Source organism: Oncorhynchus mykiss, chromosome 17, assembly GCF_057628025.1.
Source record: "Oncorhynchus mykiss isolate SJ-2025 chromosome 17, ASM5762802v1, whole genome shotgun sequence".
Classification (NCBI taxonomy): domain Eukaryota; kingdom Metazoa; phylum Chordata; class Actinopteri; order Salmoniformes; family Salmonidae; genus Oncorhynchus; species Oncorhynchus mykiss.
Window position 1 is genome coordinate 15,075,872 of NC_143038.1, and position 26,629 is coordinate 15,102,500.

Genomic DNA, 26,629 nt, shown 5'->3' on the forward strand with positions numbered 1-26,629 from the left:
GGCTCCTTGGCATCAGAGCCAGACCGAGGCCCCTGCGGTGGACAATTGGTTTCGGCACGCTGAGGAGACCTGGGAGGCAGCCCACGTCCACCTTCAGCGTGCCATAAGGTGCCAGAAAATTGGCGCAGACCGTCGCCGCAGTGAGGCCCCAGTGTTCGCACCAGGGGACAGGGTCTGGCTCTCGACCCGAAACCTGCCCCTTCGCCTTCTCTGCCGGAAGCTGGGTCCGCGGTTTGTGGGGCCGTTTAAAGTCCTGAGGAGAGTGAACGAGGTATGTTATAGGTTACAACTACCCACTCATTACCGTATTAACCCCTCGTTCCATGTGTCTCTCCTCAGGCCGATGGTGGCTGGCCCGCTCCAGGAGGCTGAAGTGCGTAATGTTCCTCCGCCTCCTCTAGACATCGAGGGGGTTCCGGCGTACTCTGTTCGATCCATTTTGGATTCGAGACGTCGGGCGAGGGGCCTTCAGTACCTCGTGGACTGGGAGGGGTACGGGCCGGAGGAGAGATGCTGGGTTCCGGTGGAGGACATGTTAGATCCTTCCATGTTATCAGAATTCCACCGTCTCCATCCGGATCGCCCTGCACCTCGCCCTCCGGGTCGTCCCCGAGGCCGGTGTCGACGCGCAGCTGGAGCCGCGCGTCAGGGGGGGGGTACTGTCACGACTGCTGCCGAAGTCGTTGCCTCTCCTTGTTCGGGCGGTGCTCGGCGTTCGACGTCACCGGTCTTCTAGCCATCATTGATCCTTTTTTCATTTTCCATTGGTTTTGTCTTGTCTTCCCATACACCTGTTTTCAATCCCATTCATTACCTGTTGTGTATTTAACCCTCTGTTTCCCCTCATGTCTTTGTCAGAGATTGTTTTATTGTCAGTGTAGTGTGATTGTTGTATAGGTGTGCGTCGGGTCCTTGTACCCATGTTTATGTACATTTAGTGTTATGGAGCATACTCCGTGGACTTCATTAAAAGACTCCATTTTACACTCAATTTGACTCTCCTGCGCCTGACTTCCCTGCCACCTATTACATCTACGCATGACACTTGAAGAATACAGAAAATAATATAATGGGCAAATATTGTACAATCCAGGTGTGCAAGTTCTTAGAGACCTATCCAGAAAGACTATGTAATCACTGCCAAATGTGATTCCAACATTTGTTGTGAATACTTATGTAAATGAGATATTTCTCTATTTCATTTTCAATAAATTAGCAAAAATACCTATAAACATGTTTTCACCTTTTCATTATGGGGGTAATGTGTCTACCAATAGATAAGTGACAAATGTTTTTTTTCCAATTTTGAATTCAGGATGTGGCTTATTAGAAGATCCAGGATATCTTACTGCTGTTCACTCTATTGGGAGTGTTGTTATCAAGCTCACTCAATGAAGCTAACTCAAGATGGTACGTCTAGTGTGTGTGTGTGGATATGTGTACTACTATTACTGCTCAATCTGATGTAATTTGCTCTGCATGCACTGCATCTGTATTATGGTCAAGTTCACATTGTTCACACTGAATAGAAACACAAAATAAAACAATATTATGAAACATGTATGATGTAATTGAAACACTGCTAAACATGTAAGATTAATAAAAAACGACTAAACATGTCTTATGCTTGATAGTTTATTGGAGGATCACAATATGACACGTCAACCATACAACCATTCAATTATTTTATCCACTAACTTGACCAATCAACTATCATGTGTCAGGACATAAAGTACATGTTCATGGATAAAACATATATTCTTCAGAATGTTGATGAGTTCTTCTCAGTACCAAAGTACCAATTAACTGTATTACTGTTGTTTTTTTTGACAATCATTGATGGATGGATGTTGGAATGATTCACTGAGGTAATGTTAGTGATGACTTCAGAGGTGATATGGAGACTGAAATATGGAGACTGAAAAGGATCCTTGGCATACCCATGCTGGTCGCTTCTCACCCAACAAGGTCCTTGGCTACGTTCCAAAGCTCGCCCCAAACTGTTGAATAGAGTTTTAAATCATCTTTATGGAAAATACCTTTTTTAAAAGCTAAACATTTGAAAATGTTTTCAACATTTTCAAAACATATCCCAATTATAAGTGACTACCTTTTGAACCTACTGTTGTAAGACCAGTATTTGACTACTATTTAAAAAATATTTTCCCTCTACGAAACATGATGCTAATTAACTGTAGAGATGGAGTTAGCCATGTTACTCCCTTCACATTTCCTACCACCCTCTGCTAACCTCCCGTTGGCAATTTACTGTTGCTCAGAAAGACAGACAGGCAGACAGATAGATAGATAGATAGATAGATAGATAGATAGATAGATAGATAGATAGATATTTTATTTCACCTTTATTCAACCAGGTAGGCTAGTTGAGAACAAGTTCTCATTTACAACTGCGACCTGGCCAAGATAAAGCATAGCAGTGTGAACAGACAACAACACAGAGTTACATATGGAGTAAACAAAAAACAAGTCACTAACACAGTAGAAAAAAAGAAAAAAAGTGTCTATATACATTGTGTGCAAAAGGCATGAAGAGGTAGGCGAATATTCACAATTTAACAGATTAACACTGGAGTGATAAATGATCAGATGAACATGTGCAGGTAGAGATACTGGTGTGCAAAAGAGCAGAAAAGTACATAAAATAAAAAGAGTATGGGGATGAGGTAGGTAAATTGGGTGGGCTATATACCGATGGACTATGTACAGCTGCAGCGATCGGTTAGCTGCTCAGATAGCAGATGTTTAAAGTTGGTGAGGGAGATAAAAGTCTCCAACCACAGCAATTTTTGCAATTCGTTCCTGTCACAGGCAGCAGAGGACTCGAATGAAAGACGGCCAAATGAGGTGTTGGCTTTAGGGATGATCAGTGAGATACACAAGCTGGAGCGTGTGCTACAGGTGGGTGTTGCCATCGTGACCAGTGAACTCAGATAATGCGGAGCTTTACCTAGCATGGACTTGTAGATGACCTGGAGCCAGTGGGTCTGGCGACGAATATGTAGCGAGGGCCAGCCGACTAGAGCATATAGGTCGCAGTGGTGGGTGGTATGAGGTGCTTTAGGATGGCACTGTGATAAATTGCATCCAGTTTGCTGGGTAGAGTAATGGAAGCTATTTTGTAGATGACATCGCTGAAGTCGAGGATCGGTAGGATAGTCAGTTTTACTAGGGTAAGTTTGGCGGAGTGAGTGAAGGAGGCTTCGTTGCGGAATAGAAAGCCGACTCTGGATTTGATTTTAGATTGGAAATGTTTGATATGAGTCTGGAAGGAGAGTTTACAGTCTAGCCAGACACCTATGTACTTATAGATGTCCACATATTCTAGGTCGGAATCATCCAGGGTGGTGATGCTAATCGGGCGTGCGGGTGCAGGGAGCGAACGGTTGAAAAGCATGCATTTGGTTTTTCTAGCGTTTAAGAGCAGTTGGAGGCCACGGAAGGAGTGTTGTATGGCATTGATGCTCGTTTGGAGGTTAGATAGCACAATGTACAAGGAAGGGCCAGAAGTATACAGAATGGTGTCGTCTGCGTAGAGGTGGATCAGGGAATCGCACGCAGCAAGAGCAACATCGTTGATATATACAGAGAAAAGAGTCGGCCCGAGAATTGAACCCTGTGGCACCCCCATAGAGACTGCCAGAGGACCGGACAACATGCCCTCCGATTTGACACACTGAACTCTGTCTGCAAAGTAGTTGGTGAACCCGTCTGCCGATAAGAATATGCCGAGATAGATAGATAGATAGATAGATAGATAGATAGATAGATAGATAGATAGATAGATAGATAGATAGATAGATAGATAGATAGATAGATAGATAGATGGCTTACATGGTGCTTCATCTTCTGAGGCGCTGGTCTTCAGAGCAGCCAACTTTGCCAAAAAGGCAGCCTTTCCACCTTTTACATCATCCTCCTGCAGGAGAGCTGAGGAAGAAAGATTTTTCATTTTACTAAATTATATCAGATTAAACCCGGGCAGTAAAGTAGTACACATTCACAAACAAGACATACCTTCCTCAGAGTTATCTTCAGTGAGGGAGCTTGCTAACAGGACACCCACTAGAGCGAACAGCAGTAACATACTCTGGATCTTCATCCTTTGCTAAAACACATAGAGCACATCTTGTTAACACACACACACACACACACACACACACACACACACACACGTCCACCTACACCTCTCCATCCATTCCTACCTGTCCACTTGTATACACCTGCCCACTCCTATACACCTTTGCAAAGAAGATTCTCAGTGAAAACAAACATACCTCTTACAGTTGGACGATGCTGTCTGATTGATGGCTGTTTATCTGGAAGATGTCTTCTGGTCTTCAGTAGTAGTGTGGTGTCTCTCTGCCCTCTGCAGCCCTGTTTTATACTCTTTCTGCAGCTACTGTACCTGCCCCACCCATCCACACCTCTCACAGCTGATTAACAAACAAAATTACATTACAGCCATGGCGATAACCGCAGTGATGCACAGCCTGAAGTTTATGACCTCCCTCCAGGCAAAACTTCTGTCAATAATATGGTTTCCTAGTTATTTCAACTGAATTTCTGACCTGGAGCTTGGATAGACTTGAATTTATAAATGGTAGTAGCACTTTATTTTAAGGTTGTATCCATAATCCATTCATAACACATTTATGAAACCAATCATTAAACCTTTTTATTCATTTTATTATAACTTTATTTAACCAGGTTAGTCTCGTTGAAATAAAAATATCATATTCAAGAGAGACCTGGAACAAGACAGCAACATCAAATCATATTGTTTTTGTTACATAGGCCGAAAACAACAGGTGTAGGTAGACCTTACAGTGAAATGCTTACTTACGAGCCCTTAACCAACAATGTCGTTTTAAGGAAAATAAGTGTTAAGAAAGTATTTACAAAAAATAAATGGATGTAAAAAAATTAAGATGAAAAATAGATAACTAACAAATAATAAAGGAGCAACAATAAAAAAAACTTTTAGGGTGGCTGGAATCTTTGGAAATCTTTAGAGCCTTCCTCGGACACCGCCTGGTATAGATGTCCTGGATGCCAGGAAGCTTGGCCCCAGTGTACGCACTACTCCCTGTAGCAACTTGTGGTCGTAGTCCGAGCAGTTGCCATACCAGGCAGTGATGCAACCAATCGCAGTTGCCATACCAGGCGGTGCTGCAACCAATCAGGATGTTCTCGATGGTGCAGCTGTAGAACATTTTGAGGATCTGAGGATCCATGCCAAATCTTTTCATTCTCCTGAAGGGGAATAGGCATTGTTGTGCCCTCTTCACAACTGTCTTGTTGTGTTTGGACCATAGTTTGTTGGTGATGTGGACACCAAGGAACTTGAAGCTCTCAACCTGCTCCACTACAGCCCTGTCGATGAGAATGTGGGCGTGCTCGGCCCTCCTTTTCCTGAAGTCCACAATCATCTCCTTTGTCTTGATCACGTTGAGGTATATGTTGTTATCCTGGCACCACACTGCCAGGTCTATGACCTCCTCCCTACCGCTGTTGTGTCATCGGCAAATGTAATGATGGTGTTGGAGTCGTGCTTGGACATACAATCATGTGTGAACAGGGGGTACAGGAGAGAACATAGCACTCAGGATCAACGTGGCAGATGTGTTGTTACCTACCCTTACCACCTGGGGTCGGCCCATCAGGAAGTCCATGATCCAGTTTCATAGGGAGGTGTTTAGTCCCAGGGACGTTAGCTTAGGGATGACCTTTGAGGGCACTATGGTGTTGAACGCTGAGCTGTAGTCAATGAATAGCATTCTCACGTAGGTGTTCCTTTTGACCAGATGGGAAAGGGCAGTGTGGAGTGCAATAGAGATTGCATCATCTGTGGATCTGTTGAGGCAGTATGCAAATTGGTGTGGGTCTAGCGTCTCTGGGATAATGGTGTTGATGTGAGCCATGACCAGCCTTTCAAAGCACTTCATGGCTACAGATGTGAGTGCTATGGGTCTGTAGTCATTTTGTCAGGTTACCTTGGTGTTCTTGGGCACAGTTATGGCTGTCTGCTTGAAACATGTTGGTATTACAGACTCGGTCATGGACAGGTTGAAAATGTCAGTGACGACACTTGCCAGCTGGTCGGCACACGCTCGGAGTACACGTCCTGGTAATCCACCTGTTTCAAGGTCTTACTCACATCGGCTACGAGAGAGCGTAATCACAGTCGTCCGGAACAAGATCTCATGCATGCTTCAGTGTTGCTTGCCTCGAAGCGAGCATAGAAGTAATTTAGCTCATCTGGTAGGCTCAACCCATCAGTTTCAGACAAACAGCCACATGACATGAACCAGACGAAGATATATCAATATAAAAAGCTGCACGTCAGTAATGTACATGTACACAACACAGGTCAGAAAAAAAATGAATGCAAAACGTCAAAAGACAGGCTCACTATGGTATCAAAATGCTTCAGGTAAAACAACATCCTTACATCAATAAGGCAACGCCGACTAGTGACATCGATAACAACTAGAAACAACTAAATGTCTCAACAACTTGTTAATCTATTTGTGCTTTGAACTTCTCTAGGAACACCAGGCCATGGAGTTTTAGGTTGGCTTGGAGGGAATTCCAATACAAGGGGACTGATTAGTGAAAATACTTTTTTCCAAGCTCTGTACATTTGTTCAGGACTGTTAGCTTAAAACAAGATTGGTATCTGAGCTTGTAAGTGTTTTCATTTCGGGCTAATAGAGAGCAGATAAAATGACAGTTTTTCTAAAATGGCTTTCTATATTAGAATGTACCAGTGTTATAGCCTGTGTGTTGCTAGCTATGTCCACCCGACAGCAATGTAGACATCACATGATACAGTCAAGAGCCTTCAGTGTATTTATTGAGGCTTGACCTTAAATATTATTACTATAGTCCAAAACAGATGGAAAAGTACAATGAATCATCTATTTTAGGAAAAACGAAATTGTGCCCGTAGTAAAGCCCAATACGCAGCTTGCTTTTACCAACAAGGTGCTCTACATGGGGTGTGAAGCTCAACTTCTCATCCACCTGATCTCCCAAATCATTGAATGTTATTACTTGTTCCATGGAATGTCCTTCCAAGGTAGTAATGACATGGTTTCAGAGTGTTTAGCTTTGGAAAATAATAGGCATTTGTTTTAGAGGAATTATGAACAAGTGTTGAATGATGTGTTGAATGATGTTAAAAGTTGTGAGCTTTTTCAAAAGCCAAACTGCTGCTACTCGAGTAGAGAATAGTGTAATCCACATAAAAATGTACATTAGCCTTCTCCATATGTCTTCCAATGCTGTTGATATATTTAGTGTATGCATAAGCTGGAAGTATAAGTATTAAGTGTTGTTGTCCATTAGTTCACTCCAATTCAGGGAGGGGTGGTAGGGTAGGGAAAAAAATAGTAGTAAACACGTTGCAATCATGTAGTACAATGTACAGTCAGAAAGAAGTGTAGCAGTTAAACCAGCAGGCCCCGGGAGCAATACATTTATAAAACCAAAAGCTTGACTTAGAAGAGTTCCAGTGTTGGATTGCCACAGCCAGCTAGCTAACATAGCATCCCTCTCTTTTTGAGCCGGGAGTTTGAGTAGGCTCAACTACCTAGCTGCATTCTCTAGATAAGTGATGATGAAAAAGTACAACTAAATATAGCTATCTCTCTCTCTCTTTCTCTAGCTTCTACTTCATTTTTAAGGAAATGAATTTGTTCAAAACTGTTCAACCACTGTGTTTCTCTCTCTTTGACTCAACCACTCACCACATTTGATGTACTGCAGTGCTAGCTAGCTGTAGCTTATGCTTTCAGTACTAGAATAATTCTCAGATTCTTTGATTGGGTGGATAACATGTCAGTTCATGACTGCAAGAGCTCTGATAGGTTGGAGGACGTCCCCTAGAAGTTGTTATAATTACTGTGTAAGTCTATGGAAGGGGGTGAGAACCATGAGCCTCCTAGGTTTTGTATTATCAGAAAATGTTATTCATTGGACCTTTCATGTGACTGAGAGACTGCTTATCAACATGGCAATCACGTGCTCTCTCGATTGTTAGTGGAACATCTTATGGATCAATTTTGCAAATGTCTATTTCCTCAATTACATTTGCAGAAACAGTGTATCAGCCATTTTTTGGGAAAGTTCTATTTTCACAGGAAACGAGAGGGAGCTTGGTTAGGAAATATCAGGATCCCGGTTTCTGGCATTAATCCCTAGTGTGTACAGAGTTATGTGTGCTGCCATGTTGTCTTGTAATTCAGCAGAAAATAGCAGAAAATAATGATGTTTAATTAATTAACCTCTACCCCCCTACTTTTTTCAATTTCCACCTGAAGACATAACCAAATCTAACTGCCTGTAGTTTTGGCCCAGAAGCAAGGATATACCAACATACGTTTTTTATTTGTATTGTTGTTATCATCATCTTTAAATGAACAAGATAAAACAACATTCAGATAGGATGATGGGGACAATTTCAGTGAAAAATATAAGAGGGCAACAGTACTTGTGCAAAGTTTCAGAATGATAACTTCCAAAATGAGTGTGCTACATGACATTTATCATGAAGTCACCCAGGTGTCCCACTCAAGTAGCCCAAATGTACCCAAGTGGCCAAATTGGCAAAGGTATACATTTTGAAACAAATAACTATATACAAAATGCCAGAATGGTATTCTAACACACGCCCCCAAAAAATGGAGAAAAAAATATGGGGAAAAAAATACGAAGAAAAAAATATATACATTTACAAAATAACATGGGTAACTATTTACACGCTTTCAATATTTGGAAGACCCTTGCCAAACCTCTACACAATATTGTGCTGCTGATGCCAGGTGCCATAGCAGTCTCTTTCTGCTGTAAAGTGTGTATCAACAGGTATAATAAACAGATATATATAGAGTACAGGGAACATAGGGTTGAATATATTATTATAGACCTGCTAGATCTACTGTCTCTTTTATATTATGACATTTCAGCTAGATCTCCTGTATCTATTATATTATGACAGACCAGCTAGATCTACTGTCTTTATTATATTACAACAGACCAGCTGTATCTACTGTCTCCATTTCACTTTGGTCATTGCTGTGGGCCTGCCCTCCCCTCAACAGCCTCAAATAGGCTATTTCATGTGGGTTGGGGTGGGGCGGCAGACACGCATCTCACATTTCATTGCATTACGTTTTTATATATTGCTTCTAAAATTTAAAAAAATCATAAATAATATTTTATATTATTAATTTCAATCAAGGGCATTAGCATGAGAAGAACTTACCAGTCCAAAACATGTCCTCTCCATTCAAAAAAATATTCCTCCACTTGGAATCGCTAAATGAATCGTCTTACAACCATCTCTGTCTCACTTTTCCGATCAATTTCTTCTAAAATTGTGTGTACACCTGTATATCTAGACTTAGATTTAGCTTTCCCTGACTTAGTCGCCATACTGATTGATATATAAACAGCTGAATCTGCGCGTTTAACAAACAATGCTGTGCGTAATATGCGTAGCTCCTTCCGGTATAAAACTTCAATAGCGAATGACTCTCTTCACTTCGGAGTTTACTACATGGGTTGGTCTTCCAACACATAACCATTGCATATTGCCATTTACCTCAGCTCATTGGCTATCTACCCAGCTAGATTTCAAGACAATCAGTGGTCATTGGGTTAAAATACAGTCAATCAACGAAACAGTGATCATATCATTGGTGCACAGTGATGTCATTACTTGTTGTCTTCAAATCGGTTTCTTTCAGTCAATACGTCCCGCGAAATGGCCCATCAGGTTTGGTTGTGTTACAAACAAACCAGTTGATTGCAATGAAACCAAACATGACTGGAAAAGTCACGTTTTGTGTGGGTATTTACCCTCGAATGTGTCGTCGAAAATGGAATGAGACGGAATTCACGACACAAGCGGTTCACAAAATGTTTTGTGTTAGGCTATAAAAACGGATTTGATCAAACAAAAGATCATTCATTGTGTAACAATGAGCATTGGGATTGCAAACAGACGAGGATTGTCAAAGGTAAACAATTTATTTTAATGCAGTTTGTGATTTTGTTAGCCTGTGCTGGTTGAAATAGTTTTTTTTATGGGGCTCTATGCTCAGATAATCGCATCGTATTCTTTCGCAGTAAATCATTTTTTAAATCTGACAACGCATTTGGATTAGCAAGATTCTAGGCTTTCAAAACATGTGAGACACTTGTATTTTCATGAATGTTTAATATGACTATTTATGTCATGTTTATGTCACCATATGTTGTGGAATTTCAGCCCGCTACCGGGTTCCGTGCGCAGAGAGGTTAAACCATAGTTCTAAATCATGTTTTAACAGGGTATGACACTAGCATATAATGGGCTTTTGAAGACCGGAACACTCTACGGCCACAGCCTCTATTAATTACATTAAAAGACCACAAAACTATAAGGTCTTTCACATAAGACTGTTATGATCGAGATGGATTCTATCCACATCAATATGCAAAACTATATTTCAAAATGTCATGCTCCAGGCTAGGCGTAATTGTCATTTCATTCATACCAGGTTGGCTTACTGGGAACTGATAATATTGCTTTATTTGGGCAGAGAACACGCTCTAGGCCAGGTATAGAAATTGCATCATATTTCAGATCCACTCCCAACTGGAAATTGACAAAATGATACATATACGTACAGTTGGTAGTGAAACTCTACACTCATTGCATAATGTTCACATTTTGCTTCCTTAAAATGTCATCTCAAAAAGGAATAAACCGATCTACACAACCTACTCCACAATTTCAAAGTTAAAGAAAAACTATAGAAACATTTTGTAAGTCTTCACACCCCCAGAGTTAATGCTTGGTGGAATCACCTTTGGTAGCCATTACAGCTGTAAATCATTTCTAATAAAATTTTACCAACTTTGCATTTTATCCAGTGTTTTTGTCCAAATTCCTAGATCTCAATACATTTATGTGGGGGCCATTGATGGACAGCATTATTCAGGAATTAGGCTGGACCACTCAGGAACACGCAACACCTCTTGGAAAGCCATTCTGGTGTATTTGAGAAAATACATTTTTTATTATCCCGCTGAAAAAATACAACTATATCCCATCCCCCATGTTTGTTTCTGTGCATGCTGGCACTGAGGAATGAAGTAACTGTGTGTGTGAGGATAAAGCTGGGTGACGAGAAGCAAGTACAGGGAGTGAACATTTAATGAATAACGGACATGAAACAAACCACGTGGGAGCCCGACGAGCCGGGTTGAGGCCTGGGAGCCCGACGAGCCGGTTGAGGCCTTGGAGCCCGATGAGCGGGCTGATGCGTGGAAGCCCAACGAGACGGCGGGAGTTGTGGTGTGAGCCTTTCGAGCCAACCGAGGCAAGGAAACCTCTCAAGTCAGCTAAGGCGTGGAAGCCTGACGAGCCAGCTGAGGCACCCCCGGTTCCTTCGACAGCTGCACACGGACCCAAAGTCACCAACCTAAACAAAAAACAAAACTCCCTGATGCTTCCAAAATTGGTGTCAGCATTCTGTGAGGACAGACGCTGGGAGACGCTAAGCAAGTACAGGGAATGAACATTTAATGAATAACGGACATGAACAAAACACGAACAGCGTCTGGACAAGGGAAATGAGGAATAGACAGATAAAGGGGACTCAATCAAAAATGTGAAGGAGTCCAGGTGAGTCCAATGAAGCGCTGATGCTCGTAACGATGGTGACATGTGTTCGCAATGATGGGCAGCCTGGCGCCTTCGAGTTCCAGAGGGGGGGGGGGGGGGGCGGGGGGGGGGGCAGGAGAAGGCGTGACAGTGGGAAAGATTCTTAAGGATTCTTAAGGGTTTTTCTACATAAAATATCATACACAATTATTGCATTGGTGTCGTCCCTGATGTTTTCCTGAGCTTTCAAATGTCTCTTAGACAGACTTAAAACAATTACAGCCAGATCATAGACATGGGTATAAGACAATGGGTGATGCTTTGTGGATGTTTTGTGGATATTACAATGCAGAGAGAAAGAAAATAAAGAAATAATAGAAAACTAAGCATGTAATAATAAAAGTAGTAATACATACACAATGACTATATACACGGAATACCAGTACAGAGTTGATGTGCAGGGGTACAAGGTAATTGAGGTAGATACTGTACGTACATGTAGCTAGGAATAAAGTCAATGCATATAGCCCAGGTAGCTATTTGGTTTAATGACTTGGGGGTAGAGGCTATTCAGGGTCCAGTTGGTTCAAGACTTGGTACATTGTTACTGCTTGTCATGCAGTAGCAGAGACAACAATCTGTAGAAATGTAACCACTCTCAAATTCATAGACATAGCTATGGATGCAAGGACTGACCACCCATGATAGAAAAATTATAGTTTTAGCAATTTTTTCAGGCTCTGTAATGTTTGTTTACATTTACTTTGCATGCAAATATTGGAGTAAAACAAGTTTATATTTTGGGCTCTGATGGCATGAGTGGCATGAGGCATATATGAGGCATATATAACTTATATTCTTCAAGTATCAAAGGGTACATATCATTAATTAATATGTCCAAACATGGATATAGGAACTGCTGATTGCCCCTTTAAATTCCTGCCCAGGAAATAGTGTATTTTGGTGCTGTTACAAAGTCCAATAACAACACAGTTGTCACTGACTAGTTGGATATTCATTTCCCACTGGACAAACCTTTCCTGTACTTACAGCATTCTTATAAATTCATTTTCTATCAAGTTTTTCTGTGGCGGACCTCATTTTGTTGTTCATAATATTATTTTAGCCTTTAATGTTCCTGGACACTCCACATTCAGGAGGGGCAGGTAAAAGGAAGAGGGGTGGATTGCTTATGTACATGGAAGATAACATTAAATCCAATCTGATCGAAGGAAAACATGCCAATGACCTTGAATGTATGGGGTTGAATGTCTTCCCCTCCCTTCATATGTTTCTCACTATTATTGGCTTATTTCGACCAACTAACATCTGATGCCTTGTTAATTGACCATCTAAATTACGTTGTTAAAGAATGTGATCATAAGAAGGAGATCATCCTCATGGTCGATTTCAATATAAACTTGGACAATAAAACTTGCAGGAAAAAACTCAGACCATTTCAACCTGAATCAAATCATAGAAGAACCAACCAGAGTAACACATACATCCCAGACTCAAATTTGGATGGTGTTTATTAACAGACCTGAACAAATAACTAAGTCCTTTAATTAGTAACTTGCATATCTGACCAAAATACTACATTAGTGTTTAGAAAACTCACTAGAAAGATATGTAATAGCCATATCAATGTGCAACAGTAACATCATATAATCCCTCAAAATGAGTAGAGTAACTATGATGCAGCTATAAATCAAATGAACTGGTCTGATCTGTTATGCAATGAAGACCCAGACATAACATTCCGTCAGCTTTTGACAAAGTGAATACTTATGTTACTAGGAAATTCCAACGTAAGCCAAGACGTAAAACCTCTCTACCATGGCTCAACAAGGACCTCTGGTGGCAGACTAGAGAAATGGGATCTTTCCTTGGAAAAAGCACTCAAGGCTGTTCAGAATGATGACAGACATATATTTACAGCACTGAGAAACAAGGTGGTAAATAGTATAAAAAAGGTAAAAGCAGAGTTCTTCCTCAGAGTGATCAATGAAGCTAAAGGAAATGGCAAAGTGATTTGGGAAAACCTCAACAAACTAAAGAGTAGAGGAGCTGAGAAATCAAAAAAGAAAACCCTGAATTACAAGTTAATGGGATTCTAACTCAAGACTGTGATTTGATATCCCTCACTTTTAACAATGTCTTTGTAGACTTTGTTAGGGACCTGGCTCAAAGATTTTCAAAAAAGACCACTGCCCTCACCTCTATGGATAATAACAAACCAATATTCAGAATTCCAGAAATGTCAGCAACAGCAGTGGACAGTATTATTAGCTCCCTCTGGAACTCTAGAACAAAATATGTCAAGTGTCTTCAGAAAGTATACAAACCCCTTGACTTATTCAAAACTGTGTTATGTTGCAGCCTGGATTTAAAAAAAAAATAGATTACATTTTGTGTCAGACACAATACCCCATAATGCCAAAGTGGAATTACGTTTTCAGAATTTTTACAAATTGATAAAAAATGAAAGCTGAAATGTCTTGAGTGAATACATATCCAACCCCTTTGTTATGGCAAGCCTAAATCAGTTCAGGAGTGAAAATGTGCTTAATAAGTCACAATAAGTTGCATGGAGTGTCTGAGTTACAGTTTTGACTTAAATCGGCTTGAAAATCTATGGCAAGACTTGAAAATGGTTGTCTAGCAATGATCAGCAACCAATTTGATAGTGCTTGAAGAATTTCTTTAATAAAAATGTGCAAATATTGTACAATCCAGGTGTGGAAAGTTCTTACCGAGAAAGACACGACTGTAATGCCAAAGGAGATTGTAACATGTATTGACTCAGGGGTGTGAATAGTTATATAAATCAGCTATTTTTGTATTTCATTTTCAATACATTTGCAAAAATGTCTAAAGACATGTTTTCACTTAGTAATTGTGGGGTATTGTGTGTAGATGGCTGAGAAAATATATATTGAATACATGTTGAATTCCGGCGGTAACACAACAAAATGTGGAATAAGTCAATGGGTATGAATACTTCCTGGAGGCTCTGTATAAACATGTGTTACTTTTAATCCCTTCGGTCACAATAGTGAAGAAAAAAAGAATTGTACTTTACAGGCTCTAGAGAAATTAAAGTTGTGCTTATTTTTTGACAAGTCATATATTATGCATTAAGGTGTTTAGTGTGATTCTGAAAAGTTTCATAATGATTTCTCAAAATGGTCACAAGACCACGAGCATCAATCTCCAAGGAGTACTATTACAGACAAATTACGCATCAGAAGTCTCTATTCAACAGCTCAAAAAACAAATACAGTGCTGGAAGAATCTTATTTGTAAATACTATAATAGTTAAAGGGTATAGTTTACATATGTGCCTTCATTTTCAATACATTGAATACTTGATGCACGTGGTATATGAACATATCTTAGTGGTCACATTTGTGACCAATGGGAAAATACAGTGGCTCAAACCTATTATATACACTGAGTGCACAAAATATTAAGAACACATGCTCTTTCCATGACATAGACTTACTAGGTGAATCCAGGTGAAGCTATGATCCCTTATTGATGTCACCTGTTAAATCCACTTCAATCAGTGAAGATGAAGGGGAGGAGACAGGTTAAATAATATGTTTTTAAGCTTCGTGACAATTGAGACATGGATTGTGTATGTGTGCCATTTAGAGGGTGAACGGGCAATACAAAATATTTAAGTGCCTTTGAACGGGGTATCTATCAGGAATGGTCCACCATCCAAAGGACATCCAGTCAAGGCCTCAGCGGGCATCCAGTGGGAGGCCCCGAACTGCCCGCGTACATTTACTCAAAGCTGGTTGCTTGTCATTGTTAATAGACAACAATCATTTTTCCCACACTCACTTTAACAAATTCAAAATGACAATGCTTGTCTTTCTTAATTTGATCAGTTATACTTGAATGTGTGTTGTCAGTGTTTGTTGCTGGCATGTCATGCCTACGTTAGCTAATCCTACCAATGAAAAAAATCATTAAAGTAATTGTCAATATCAGTGGGTTTTGTGATGAATGAGTCTTCTGGTTCAAATAATTATGGTGCTGAGTTTGCATTTTAGACGCACATTTTTATTTAAGGTGCTCCAAAGCATTTTACTATCATTCTTTATATAATTTGTCTTTGTTCATAGTATAGTTTGTTCTTCTTTTTATTCAGTTTAATCACATGATTTCTCAATTTTCCATTTGGTTGTGCAGCCAGACTTATTTGCCATTAATTTTTACCTCATCCCTCTCAACCATAAAATGTTTCAAATCCACTGGGATTGAACCCTTTTTACAGTTGTTTTCTTAATGAGTGTGCTTATTAGTAACAGGAATAAGCAATTTCATGGCTACTACAGTATATTGTGATCACTACATACAATGGATTTAGATACTGCTTTAAAGCACATTCCTGCAGCATTAGTAAAGATGTTATCAATAGATGTTGATGATTTAATTCCTGTGCTGTTTGTAACTACCCTGGGAGGTTTACTGATAGCCTGAACCAGTTTGCAAGCATTAGTTACAGTTTGAAGGTTTTTCTTGAGTGGGCAGCTTCATGAAAGCCAGTCAATATTTAAATCACCCAGAAAATATACCTCTGTTGATATAACATACATTAAGAAGCATTTCATACTGACTGTTAGCACTTGGTGGTCTATAGCAGCTTCCCACAATAATGTGCTTTAGGTGAAGCAGATGAACCTGTAGCCATATTACTTCAACAGTATTTAACATGAGATCCTCTCTAAGCTTTACAGGAATGTGATTCTGAATATAATCAGCAACACCTCCACCATTGGCATTTCTGTATTTTCTGTAAATGTTTTAACCGTGTATTGTTACCACTGTCAAAGGTATTATCTAAGTGAGTTTCAGAGACAGTCAGAATATGAATGCCATCTGTTTCTAGTATGTTATTAATTTCATGAACCTTGTTTCTTAGGCTAAATTTGTTAATGTTGGACGCATTGGATTCGAAATAGGCCAGCATCTCTGTGGACCCTTGTAGAGTCCGTGCTCTGACGAATTAAGGTGTTCCTAATGTTTTGTACACTCAGTGTATATTTAAACCATTTACAGAGTTAAATGGATGTGATAGGAGAACACTGAGTATGGATCAACAACATTGTAGTTACGAATAACCTATTTACAGAGTGAAAAGAGGGAAGTCTGTACAGATAAAACATATTTCAAAACATGCATCCTGTTTGCAACAAGGCACTAAAGTAATACTGCAAAAAAGTGGCAAAGCAATTCACTTTTGGGGGAAATCCAATACAACACATAAGAGTATCACTCTCCAAATTTTCCAGTACAATGGAGTCTACAACATTTTATGGGTATGTTTGTAATAGTTATGTAATTGAGAGTTTTTGAGGATAAAAAAATAAACAAAAACCAAAAAATGTCAAGTAAATTTTTAAAAAGAAGTAAGCACAAACAAAATCCGAGAGGAAACCTGGTTCAGTCTGCTTTCCACCTGAAACTGGAAGATTCATTCATCTTTCAGCAGGAAAATAACATCATACACAAGGCCAAATCTACCTTGGAGTTGCTTACCAAGAAGACAGTGAATATTCCTGAGTGGCCGAGTCATTAAAACTCAATTTTCAACCACTCGACATAGTTCTTGTTAACAAACTATCGTTTTGGCAAGTCAGTTAGGATATCTACTTTATGCATGACAAAGTAATTTTTCCAACAATTGTTTACAGATAGATTATTTCACTTATTATTCACTGAATCACAATTCTAGTTGGTCAGAAGTTTACATACGCTAAGTTGACTGTGCCTTTTAACAGCTTGGAAAAATCCAGAAAATTGTGTCATGGCTTTAGAAGCTTCTGATAGGCTAATTGACATAATTTGAGTCAATTGCAGGTGTACCTGTGGATGTATTTCAAGGCCTACCTTCAAATTCAGTGCCTCTTTGCTTGACATCATGAGAAAATCAAAGGAAATCAGCCAAGTCCTAAATTGTAGACCTCCACAAGTCTGGTTCATCCATGGGAGCAATTTCCAAACGCCTGAAGGTACCACGTTCATCTGTACAAACAACAGTACGCAAGTATAAACACCATGGGAGCACACGCTCAAGAAGGAGACACGTTCTGTCTCCTACAGATGAACATACTTAGGTGTGAAAAGTGCAAATCAATCCCAGAACAATAGCAAAGGACCTTGTGAAGATACTGGAGGAAACAAGTACAAAAGTATCTATATCCACAGTAAAATGTGTCCTATATCGACATAACCTGAAAGGCCGCTCAGCAAGGAAGATGCCAATGCTCCAAAACCACCATAAAAAAGCCAGACTACGCTTTGCAACTGCACATGGGGACAAATATCTACTTTTTGGAGAATTGATGAAACAAAAATAGAACTGTTTGGCCATCATGACCATCGTTATGTTTGGAGGAAAAAGGGGGATGCTTGCAAGCCGAAGAACACCATCCCAACAGTGAAGCTCGGGGGTGGTAGCATCATATTGTGGGGGTGATTTGCTGCAGGAGGGACTGGTACGCTTCACAAAATAGATTGCATCATGAGGCGGAAAATTATGTGGATATATTGAAGCAACATGTCAAGACATCAGTCAGGAAGTTAAAGCGTGGTCGCAAATGGGTCTTCCAAATGGGCATTGACCCCAAGCATACTTCCAAAGTTGTGGCAAATGCCTTAAGGACAACAAAGTCAATGTATTGGCTTCAATCCTATTGAAAATGTGTGGGCAGATCTGGAAAAGTGTGTGCGAGAAAGGACGCCTACAAACCTGACTCAGTTACACCAGCTCTGTCAGGAGGAATGGGCCAAAATTCCCCCAACTTATTGTGGGAAGCTTGTGGAAGCCTACCTGAAACGTTTGACCCAAGTTAATATAATATAATATAAAGGCAATGCTACCGAATTCTATTTGAGTGTTTGTATACTGCTGACCCACTGGGAATGTGATGAAAGAAATAAAAGCTGAAATACAGAATTCACTCTACTATTATTCTGACTTTTCACATTCTTAAAATAAAGTGGTGATCCTAACTGACCTAAGACAGGGAATTTTTATTTGGATTCAATGTCAGGAATTGTGAAAAACTGAGTTTAAATGTATTTGGCTAAGGTGTATGTAAACTTCCGACTTCAACTGTATGTGTACTACTATTACTGCTCAGTGTAATCTGATGTAATTAGCTCTGCATGCACTGCATCTGTATTATGGTCAAGTTCACATTAAAAACATGGAATAAAACATTATTATGAAACATGTATGATGTAATTGAAACACTGCAAAAATGTAAGATTAATTTAAAAAACGACTAAACATGTGTAATGCTTGATAGTTTATTGGAGGATCACAATATGACACCAACCATACAACATTGCCATCAGAAATTCTGATCATCATTATTTATCCACCATCATGTATCAAGACTAAAAGGTCATGTTTTTGTATAAAACATATATTCTTCAGAATGTTGATGAGTTCTTCTCTGTACCAAAGTCCCAAGAACTATATTACTGTTTTGTTTTTATGTTAGTCAATGATTGATGGATGGATGTTGGAATGATTCATTGAGTTAATGTTAGTGATGATGTCAGAGGTGATAGCTGATTTGATATGGAGACTGAGATGGATCCTCGGCATCCCCATTCTGGTCGGTTCTCACCCCGCAATTTCCTTGACTTTGTTCAAAAGTTCGCCCCAAACTGGAATACATTTTTGAATATGCTTTATGGAAAATACATTTTTAAAAGGCTAAACATTTGAAAATGACTCCGACATGTTCAATACATATTCCAATTACAAGTGACTACCTTTTAAACCAACTGTTGTTAGGCCAGTATCTGACTACCATTTAAAAAATGATTTGCCTCTATGAAACATGATGCTAATAAACAGTAGAGATGGAGTTAGCCATGTTACTCCCTCCTCTTTCCCTACCACCCTCTGATACCCTCCTGTTGTCACTTTACTGTTGCACAGACAGACAGACAGACAGACAGATAGACAGATAGACAGATAGACAGATAGACAGATAGACAGACAGATAGACAGATAGATAGATAGATAGATATATAGATAGATAGATATATAGATAGATAGATAGATAGATAGATATATAGATAGATAGATAGCTAGATAGCTCACATGGTGCTTCATCTTCAGAGGCGCTGGTCTTCAGAGCAGCCAACTTTGCCAAAAAGTCAGCCTTTCCACCTTTTAGATTATCCTCCTGCAGAAGAGCTGAGAGGAAAGATTTTTAATTTTACTAAATTATATCAGACTAATCCCGGGCAGTAAAGTAGTACACATTCACAAACAAGACATACCTTCATCAGAGTTATCTTCATTGAGGGAGCTTGCCAACAGGACACCCACTAGAGCGAACAGCAGTAACATACTCTGGATCTTCATCGTTTACTAAAGCACAAAGAGTGCAACGTGTTAACGCACACACACACAAACCCACACTGGGTCCTTTTACTCTACCAAATTAAAGAACAGCAAACTAATATGGATCCCAGGTCTACCGTGTTATATTATACACATGTCCACCTACACCTCTCCATCCATTCCTACCTGCCCACTCTTGCCACACCTGCCATACACCTTTGCAAATAAGATTCTCAGTGAAAACAAACATACCTCTTACAGTTGGACGATGCTGTCTGATTGATGGCTGTTTATCTGGAAGATGTCTTCTGGTCTTCAGTAGTAGTGTGGTGTCTCTCTGCCCTCTGCAGCTCTGTTTTATACTCTTTCTGCAGCTACTGTACCTGCCCCACCCATCCACACCTCTCACAGCTGAATACGGCAGTCATGCACAGCCTGAAGTGTATGACTGCCCTCCAGGCACGTTTTTGGTCAATATTATGGTTTCCTGGTCATTTCAACTGAATTTGTGAATTGGAGCTTGGATAGCAAGTCCAGAGTGGAGTATATATACTTGTGATGGTGAGAACATGTTTTTGTCTGAATTACAGCTGGAACCACCCTTTGGGAAGAATTCAACTTGGTTAACATAGCAAAATGTGGAAAAAGTCAAGGGGTCGAATACTTTCCGAATGCACTGTAAATGCTTTTGTTTACATACAGAGTATCAACTCACAACAAATCCATAGACAATAGAGCCATAGGTCCTTAGTTTTTGTGTTAATATGATGTTTTAGTTCACCCGTACTATGCTCATAAAGGCATTAATAAGTTTTAGTAAAAACGGGCATTTAACTGAAAAGTTATACATAGCAACTTTCATGTGACTGAGAGACTGCTTATCAACACGGCAATCCCGTGCTCTCTCTATTGTCAGTGTAACATCATAATGATCAGTGTTGCGAATGTGTATTTCCTCAATTACTTTTGCAGAAATGGTGTATCATCTGTTTTGTTGGAAATGACTATTTTCCAAAGGAAATCTTAGGATCCCGGATTCTGGGATGAATCCCTAGGGCGTATAGAGTTATGTATGCTGTCATGTTGCCTTGTAATTCAGCAGAATGCCGCTGAGTAAACAGTCCTTGGAATTTTTGAAAATCGCCTTAGAAAGTATTTATGTTTAACTTGCAGTAGCGGTATTATCTGATGTATGATGCAAATTCAATACCTGGCCTAGAGCGTGTTCTGGCCCCAACAACCTGGTGTAACTGTAATGTAAGGCAACAGCGTGTTCTGTGCCAAAATATACATATATCTTTCAATAGTTCCCAGTAAACCAAAAACCTGTTAAGTTAAAATTAATTAATTCATTAACTTCACCACTGTCTTTATTTACCATGTTCCTAGCAGATAATGGGCCTTTGAAGACCACAACACTCCATGACCACAGCCTCTGTTATCACATTAAAGAACATAAGACTATAAGGTCTTTCACATGAGAATGTTATGATCGAGATGGATTCTGTCCACATCAACATGAATGAAACAATGTCTAAATGTTGTGCTCCAAGCTAGACGTAACTTTCATTTCAGGCTAACCAGGTTGGCTTACTGGGAACTTATAATGTTGGTTTATCTTGGCTGAGAACACGCTCTAGGCCAGGTGTAGAAGATTTTCAAGGTTGTAAGAATGGTGACAAAAGGCACCTTTTCTGGTGGGCGTTCCTCTTCATCTGCCTCATTAGCACCTGTGCCTCTCGTTCCAAATATGCGTTCAACAGGCTAATGTGGTATATCTGCTAAGGGCGCTGTCGTCCTGGCTGACTAGTTGACCGGGGAGACTTGCTCTGTTGCCACACATGGGCCCTGCCACTGAGCCCGGGTCCTGTGTTCCAGTGTGGGGATGAGGTAGAGTACCTTATCACCTGGGCGGAACTTTCATGGCTGGGCCCTTCTATTGTACGACCAGGCTTGAGTTTCCCTCACCACCGGCCATATCGCTGCCATTCAGTCCTTCATGAATGTGACGTGTTCAATGAGGGAACGGTACAGGCAGGGTTGCTTCTCCCAGGCCTACTTGGTCAAGTCAAGGATGCCGCGACAGGGCCACATATAGAGCAGCTCGAAAGGCAAGAAGCCAATGGACGCCTAGGGGACATCCCGGAGCGCGAACATGAGGTGGGGCGACAACATATCCCAATTCGTCCCATCCCGGTCCTCCACCCTGCGTAGGATGCGATTGATGGTTTTATTCAGGCATTCACACAACCCATCCGTTTGGACGTGGTACACACTGGTCCTTATTTGTTTGACCCGGTATAACTGACACAGGTCCTTCAAGAGTCTGGACATGAATGGTGTGCCCTGGTTGGTCATGGATTGTGGCCAGGAGTCCCACTTGGGATGACATGAGATACATCTCTTTCGCAATGGCTTTCGTTGCCATCAACCTCAGGGGAATAGACTCTGGGAACTTTGTTGCAAAGTCCACCACCACCAAGATTAACTCATGTCCATGCCATCAGGTCCATGGCTATGCGTTCAAACGGGGTCTCTATAATTGGGAAAGGGATAAGAGGGTTATGGTATGTTCACTTAGGAGCAGTGGGTTGGCAGGTGTCACAAGATCTGCAATACTTTGTGACAGATTGAGTAATCCTCAGCCAAAAGAAATGCCCTCGCATCCATTCGGTGGTCTTCTCCTTGGCGAGGTGACCCCCAGTACATATGTATGGGCCATGTGTAACACAACATCTCTGTATGAACGAGGCACCATTAACAGTTCCTGTTCTGCCCCTCTAAGTTTGGCCACCTTCCGAGCCGATACTCCTCCCATCTATCCTCTTCACCCCCCGCATAGCCCACCGAAGGTCGGGGTCCCAGTGTTGGGCAGTTCCGAATTGGCCCATTAGCACTTCCGACAGGGTAAAGTTGTGTGTCTTGGAGCGAGTGAGGGTGCGCTCCTGGTCGGGGTCTGATTACTCCGTGCCAAACACCCTCCGCGTGCTGTGTCTCGATGACTCCTGAAAAACCTGGTGTAACTGTGCCATCTGGAGCTCGTCGACTTGACTCAGGACGGGGGTCTGGTTAGATCCGGCTCACTCCGGGTCGCTCTTCAACCCCCTACAGGTGTCCTCCTCCATGGTTTCCTGGAACAAGTGCCTCAGTCGGTCATCAGGGGAGTCTCCTTTTCCCCGCCTTGTCCCGATTGCCTTGCCACACCTTCTTAGCTTCATCCTGTCCCTTCCCACGCGGTGTGCACCTCTGGGTGGGCTCTGAGTGCGCCAGTGCTTGGCGATTAGGGTTGTTTGGTCTCCGTTCTCTATTGGGGCCACTCCCTCACCGTGCCTTCTTCAACAGAAACTTGAACAGGGGGCAGTCCCTCCCAAGTAGCACCGGTACCTTCATTTGGGGAACATCTTCCAGAATCAGGGTGGTCTTCCCGGCAGGGGTATGGAAGCTGACTCTGGCTGTGGGGTAGCATTTGGTATACCCTTACCCAACGGATATGTTGGTAGAGCTGGCCCCTCAGTGACTGAAACTTTTGAGGCCGGTCTCCTGGGTTCAGCTGATAGCGGGACTGAATCTCTGCCTTCAAACATGCGTAATCCACGGCAGCCCCTTCCTCAATGTCGTAGTACGCCGCCTGTGCTTTGCCTGTGAGCAGGGGAGCCAGGAATCCCTCCTAGTCATCCTGAGGCCATCGCTGTCCCTGTGGTGATCGTTCCAAGGTCAGAAGAAAGGCCTCCACATTGTCATTCTCCGACAGACTTGGAATCCGAGCGCTAACGTTGGGCATCCTACGATCTCTGAATGCTAGTTCGGACCTTCCGGTTCTGACAGAGATGGCCGCCTCGCTTCGCATTACTAGGAAACTATGCAGTATTTTGTTTTTACATGTAAATCTTACATTGGTACCCCAGGTAATCTTAGGTTTTATTACATACAGTCGGGAGGAACTACTGGATATAAGAGCAACGTCAACTCACCATCATTACGACCAGGAATAAGACTTTCCCGAAGCGGATCCTGTGTTTTGCCCACCACCCAGGACAATGGATCGGATCCCAGCCGGCGAACCAAAACAACGTCACCGTAAAAGGGGCAGAGGAAGCGGTCGTCTGGTCAGGCTCCGGAGACGGGCACATCGCGCACCGCTCCCGAGCATACTTCTCGCCAATGTCCAGTCTCTTGACAACAAGGTTCATGAAATCCGAGCAAGGGTAGCATTCCAGAGAGACATATAAGACTGTAACATTCTTTGCTTCACGGAAACATGGCTCACTCGAGACACGTTATCGGAGTCGGTACAGCCAGCTGGTTTCTTCACGCATCGCGCCAACAGAAACAAGCATCTTTCTGGTAAGAAGAGGGGCGGGGGGGGCATGCCTTATGATTAACGAGACGTGGTGTGATCATAACATACCTTAAGGGAACATTTTGACATTTGCCGTATGGTTAGTGAGAAAGTCCATATTGTAAATGTACGGTCCCTTACTAGAAGTCCGAAAACGTTTGTAAAATTTGCGGACGGCTTCGGGCCGAGCGGCAGGGACGGACCTACCGACCTCCCGATCGGGTCCTCCCGATCCGTGCAAGCCTAACCTTGACCGTGTGGCATAAACCCTTAACAGTAAAACAGGATTTTTTGATCTCACAGATTACAATGACATCTCTCCCCATAGGAATACATTGCCTGCTCCTCTAAAGTCAACCTGAAGCCTATGTGGGTTATGAATGCCTTATGAACCTGTCTTCGATGACAGTCCATCAGGACACTATGAGGTCTACCTGTGTCGATTCAAAGCTTCCTGGACCAACCGGAAGTGGTTAAAATCACCCTAAAAGTGTATATCCATACCCTACCTGCAGTTTGATAGAAATAGTGCATTCAACCCTGTGTAAATCATTCAGTTCTTAACGTAATGAGGATATGTGTTGACTTATAGCTTCCTGTGCCAACCGGAAGTGCCATAATTGGTGTCACAGGGGCTTTTTCGAAGGGTTCAAAAACCAAAACTTCATATGTGTGATTAGGCAACCCCCATGAACTGTAAATCAGTCATTTTTCCCATAAAATTTCAAAGAAAAACTAAATCACACACACACACAACTTGGAAGGAGGGACACATTGGGGTGCGTAGAGACATACACTGCCTGCATTAGTTAACCTTGTTGGAACTTTTAAAGAACCATCAGACCTAGAGTTCCGAAACTTTAGAAACCTGTTCTAGACCTCAGGTCGATAGTGCGTGGTGAGTTACTTGGCTCTAGAAGGTTCTCGGACCGAGAAACAGCCTTGTACATTTGCAATGACTTCAATTAATTTTGACCATTACGAAAATTATGACATTTAGAAAAGTCTCAGAGATGCAAGACTAGGTGCATTGAAACCGGCTCGGCCCATAGAGACGGACCCCAACGTTTCTGTCCGATAGCTCATTCAAGGACCCCGTAGCAAGGCATGGAAAATAGTGGATTTTCAGCACCAATTAGGGTTTTGCTCGGGCACCGAATTTTTTTTATTTCACCTTTATTTAACCAGGTATGCTAGTTGAGAACAAGTTCTCATATGCAACTGCGACCTGGCCAAGATAAAGCACAGCAGTGTGAACAGACAACACAGAGTTACACATGGAGTAAACAATTAACAAGTCAGTAACACAGTAGAAAAAAAGGGGAGTCTATATACAATGTGTGCAAAAGGCATGAGGAGGTAGGCGAATAATTACAATTTTGCAGATTAACACTGGAGTGATAAATGATCAGATGGTCATGTACAGGTAGAGATATTGGTGTGCAAAAGAGCAGAAAAGTAAATAAATAAAAACAGTATGGGGATGAGGTAGGTAAAAATGGGTGGGCTGTTTACCGATAAACTATGTACAGCTCAGATCGGTTAGTTGCTCGGATAGCAGATGTTTGAAGTTGGTGAGGGAGATAAAAGTCTCCAACTTCAGCAATTTTTGCAATTTGTTCCAGTCACAGGCAGCAGAGAACTGAAACGAAAGGCGGCCAAATGAGGTGTTGGCTTTAGGGATGATCAGTGAGATACACCTGCTGGAGCACGTGCTACGGATGGGTGTTGCCATCGTGACCAGTGAACTGAGATAAGGCGGAGCTTTACCTAGCATGGACTTGTGGATGACCTGGAGCCAGTGGGTCTGGCGACGAATATGTAGCGAGGGCCAGCCGACTAGAGCATACAAGTAGCGGTGGTGGGTGGTATAAGGTGCTTTAGTGACAAAACGGATGGCACTGTGATAAACTGCATCCAGTTTGCTGAGTAGAGTGTTGGAAGCAATTTTGTAGATGACATCGCCGAAGTCGAGGATCGGTAGGATAATCAGTTTTACTAGGGTAAGTTTGGCGGCGTGAGTGAAGGAGGCTTCGTTGCGGAATAGAAAGCCGACTCTTGATTTGATTTTCGATTGGAGATGTTTGATATGAGTCTGGAAGGAGAGTTTACAGTCTAGCCAGACACCTAGGTACTTATAGATGTCCACATATTCAAGGTCGGAACCATCCAGAGTGGTGATGCTGGTCAGGCGTGCGGGTGCAGGCAGCGAACGGTTGAAAAGCAT

The 26,629-nt window shown here is 41.6% G+C and overlaps 1 protein-coding gene and 2 long non-coding RNA genes across 5 annotated transcripts in view; 1 reads left to right on the top strand and 2 right to left on the bottom strand.

Annotated features, from left to right (window-relative positions):
* The window catches only part of LOC118940400 (uncharacterized), a 38,715-nt gene extending 18,082 nt beyond the window's left edge, over window positions 1-20,633 (bottom strand). The window contains exons 1-4 of one of the 2 annotated variants that reach the window (XR_005036961.2): window positions 20,316-20,590; window positions 20,000-20,090; window positions 19,818-19,913; window positions 18,996-19,375 (exon numbers count right to left, since the gene is read on the bottom strand). This is a non-coding gene — a long non-coding RNA (uncharacterized LOC118940400). Of the gene's footprint in view, window positions 1-18,995; window positions 19,376-19,817; window positions 19,914-19,999; window positions 20,091-20,315 lie in introns of those variants that run through there. The other variant, XR_016487762.1, reaches the window with a different exon arrangement.
* On the bottom strand, window positions 1,625-9,586 carry LOC149975740 (uncharacterized). 2 transcript variants are annotated; one of them, XR_016487761.1, is made up of 5 exons: window positions 9,290-9,568; window positions 4,296-4,454; window positions 4,036-4,126; window positions 3,853-3,948; window positions 1,625-2,000 (listed from the first exon to the last, which is right to left on the bottom strand). XR_016487761.1 is itself a non-coding variant. In XM_090204893.1 (5 exons), the coding sequence occupies exons 1-5, from the start codon at window positions 9,300-9,302 to the stop codon at window positions 1,957-1,959; spliced, it is 396 nt and encodes a 131-aa protein (XP_090061019.1). In that variant the 5' UTR covers window positions 9,303-9,586; the 3' UTR covers window positions 1,625-1,956. The 2 variants fall into 2 exon arrangements, 1 of the variants encoding a protein (XP_090061019.1); XM_090204893.1 differs by having other exon boundaries at window positions 4,303-4,454; window positions 9,290-9,586.
* The window catches only part of LOC149975741 (uncharacterized), a 105,224-nt gene continuing 88,272 nt past the window's right edge, over window positions 9,678-26,629 (top strand). The window contains exon 1 of the long non-coding RNA XR_016487767.1: window positions 9,678-10,046. This is a non-coding gene — a long non-coding RNA (uncharacterized LOC149975741). The remainder of the gene's footprint in view (window positions 10,047-26,629) is intronic.

Coding starts and splice junctions, on each gene's coding strand:
- LOC149975740 (XM_090204893.1), bottom strand. Junction 4,127..4,302: donor TCAGACAGCATCGTCCAACT/GTAAGAGGTATG, acceptor TATGTGTTTTAG/CAAAGGATGAAGATCCAGAG. Junction 3,949..4,035: donor TGAAGATAACTCTGAGGAAG/GTATGTCTTGTT, acceptor TTTCTTCCTCAG/CTCTCCTGCAGGAGGATGAT.